The sequence below is a fragment of the Neophocaena asiaeorientalis genome, unplaced genomic scaffold (genome assembly GCF_003031525.2).
Source record: "Neophocaena asiaeorientalis asiaeorientalis breed wild unplaced genomic scaffold, Neophocaena_asiaeorientalis_V1.1 scaffold79, whole genome shotgun sequence".
NCBI classification, from domain to species: Eukaryota; Metazoa; Chordata; class Mammalia; order Artiodactyla; family Phocoenidae; genus Neophocaena; species Neophocaena asiaeorientalis.
Window position 1 is genome coordinate 6,679,719 of NW_020175402.1, and position 1,342 is coordinate 6,681,060.

General features: G+C 50.4%; 1 protein-coding gene across 2 annotated transcripts in view; it reads right to left on the minus strand.

Annotated features, from left to right (window-relative positions):
• Positions 1-1,342, minus strand: part of MECR (mitochondrial trans-2-enoyl-CoA reductase) — a 29,636-nt gene extending 28,294 nt beyond the window's left edge. The window contains exon 1 of one of the 2 annotated variants that reach the window (XM_024766773.1): positions 1,127-1,296. In XM_024766773.1, coding sequence (XP_024622541.1) covers positions 1,127-1,152 — 26 coding nt within the window. In that variant the 5' untranslated portion in view covers positions 1,153-1,296. Of the gene's footprint in view, positions 1-1,118 lie in introns of both variants that reach the window. The other variant, XM_024766772.1, reaches the window with a different exon arrangement.

Here is a 1,342-nt window from a genome sequence, read left to right on the forward strand (position 1 = left end):
CCAGGGCACGAACCCATGTCCCCTGCATCGGCAGGCGGACTCTCAACCACTGCGCCACCAGGGAAGCCCTGTCTCCTTTTTTAAATGTGATGAAACCGAGGCTTAGAGAATCTCAGTAACTTGCCAAACACACACAGCTAGGACAGGGAGGCAAGGATTTGACCCCAGGTCTTCTGATTCCAGACCCATGCTTTTGCCCTAGCGCCACTAGTGACCCTACTAGCTCTTTTGAATGACTATAATCGCTTATGTGCAGATTTATAATCGTTGAAAATTCACATAGTTTTTATGAGCCACATGTGAAAATCATGGGTTAAGATCCAACAGAATTTTAGGACATAATCAAAAGTAACAAGGGCTGAGTGACTTGTCCAAGATCAAACAGCTACTAAGAGGCTGAGCCTGTATTTGACCTTAGGTCTGTATGGCTCCAAAATAGGATCTCTTTTTAACTAAAGGCACATGCGCAGTGGAGAGGAAATCACACGAGACAGGCCTCAGAAGCCATGGATCTCTGTCTCTGTTCCAATCTTTATTAGCTATATCACTTTGGACAAGTCCCCTGCCTTCTGTAAAATGGAAACAATGATCTCTAACCTACTTTCTGAGATGTGAAGATCCAAATGAACGAAAAAGTTCTGAAAATTCCTTCCATAATATAATAGAGCGTAGGAACTCACGTAGGCCAGTCAAACAGACCTGGGTTCAAAAATTCCGACTCTGCCACTTACTGGCTTGTGTGACCTTGGACAAGTGATTTTACTTCCCATGCTTCCATTTTCTCATCTGCAAAACGGGGCTAAATCAAGTACCTTCTCCAAAAGGTTGTTGTGACGATTAAATGAGAGCATCCATTTACACAGGGCTTGCCCGACACACAGTACAGGATCAATGAACGTCAGCCATTACTACAATTATAACTGTGCCTCTCGGGTTTTCAACTTCCAAGCAACGACTTTCTGAGCTACCACACACGCCCTGGGCTACAGTTTCGGTCCTATTCGCTGCCTTCCTCCTCGGGACTTGTCCCTCCCTTTCCAGTCCCCATTTTCCACAGCCCATCTTAAAACCCTCCAGGAACCCGAGCTCCCTTGCCCCATTTCGGCGCGGTGTCTTACTCGACGACCTTGGCTGGGTCCCCGTGGTGCCCATAGACCAGCGCCCGGACCCGGGAGGGCTCGGCAGATGCGGAGAAGGCGGCGGCAGCAGGCCGCCGGCGGCGCAACGCGGGGAACAGCCGCCGCCGCCGCAGCTGAGCCGGGGTTCGCGCCCAGCAGAGCGCCCCGCAGACCCACATGCTCCCTCCGGTTAACTGAGAGCCGGACGCTGTGAGATACGTCAT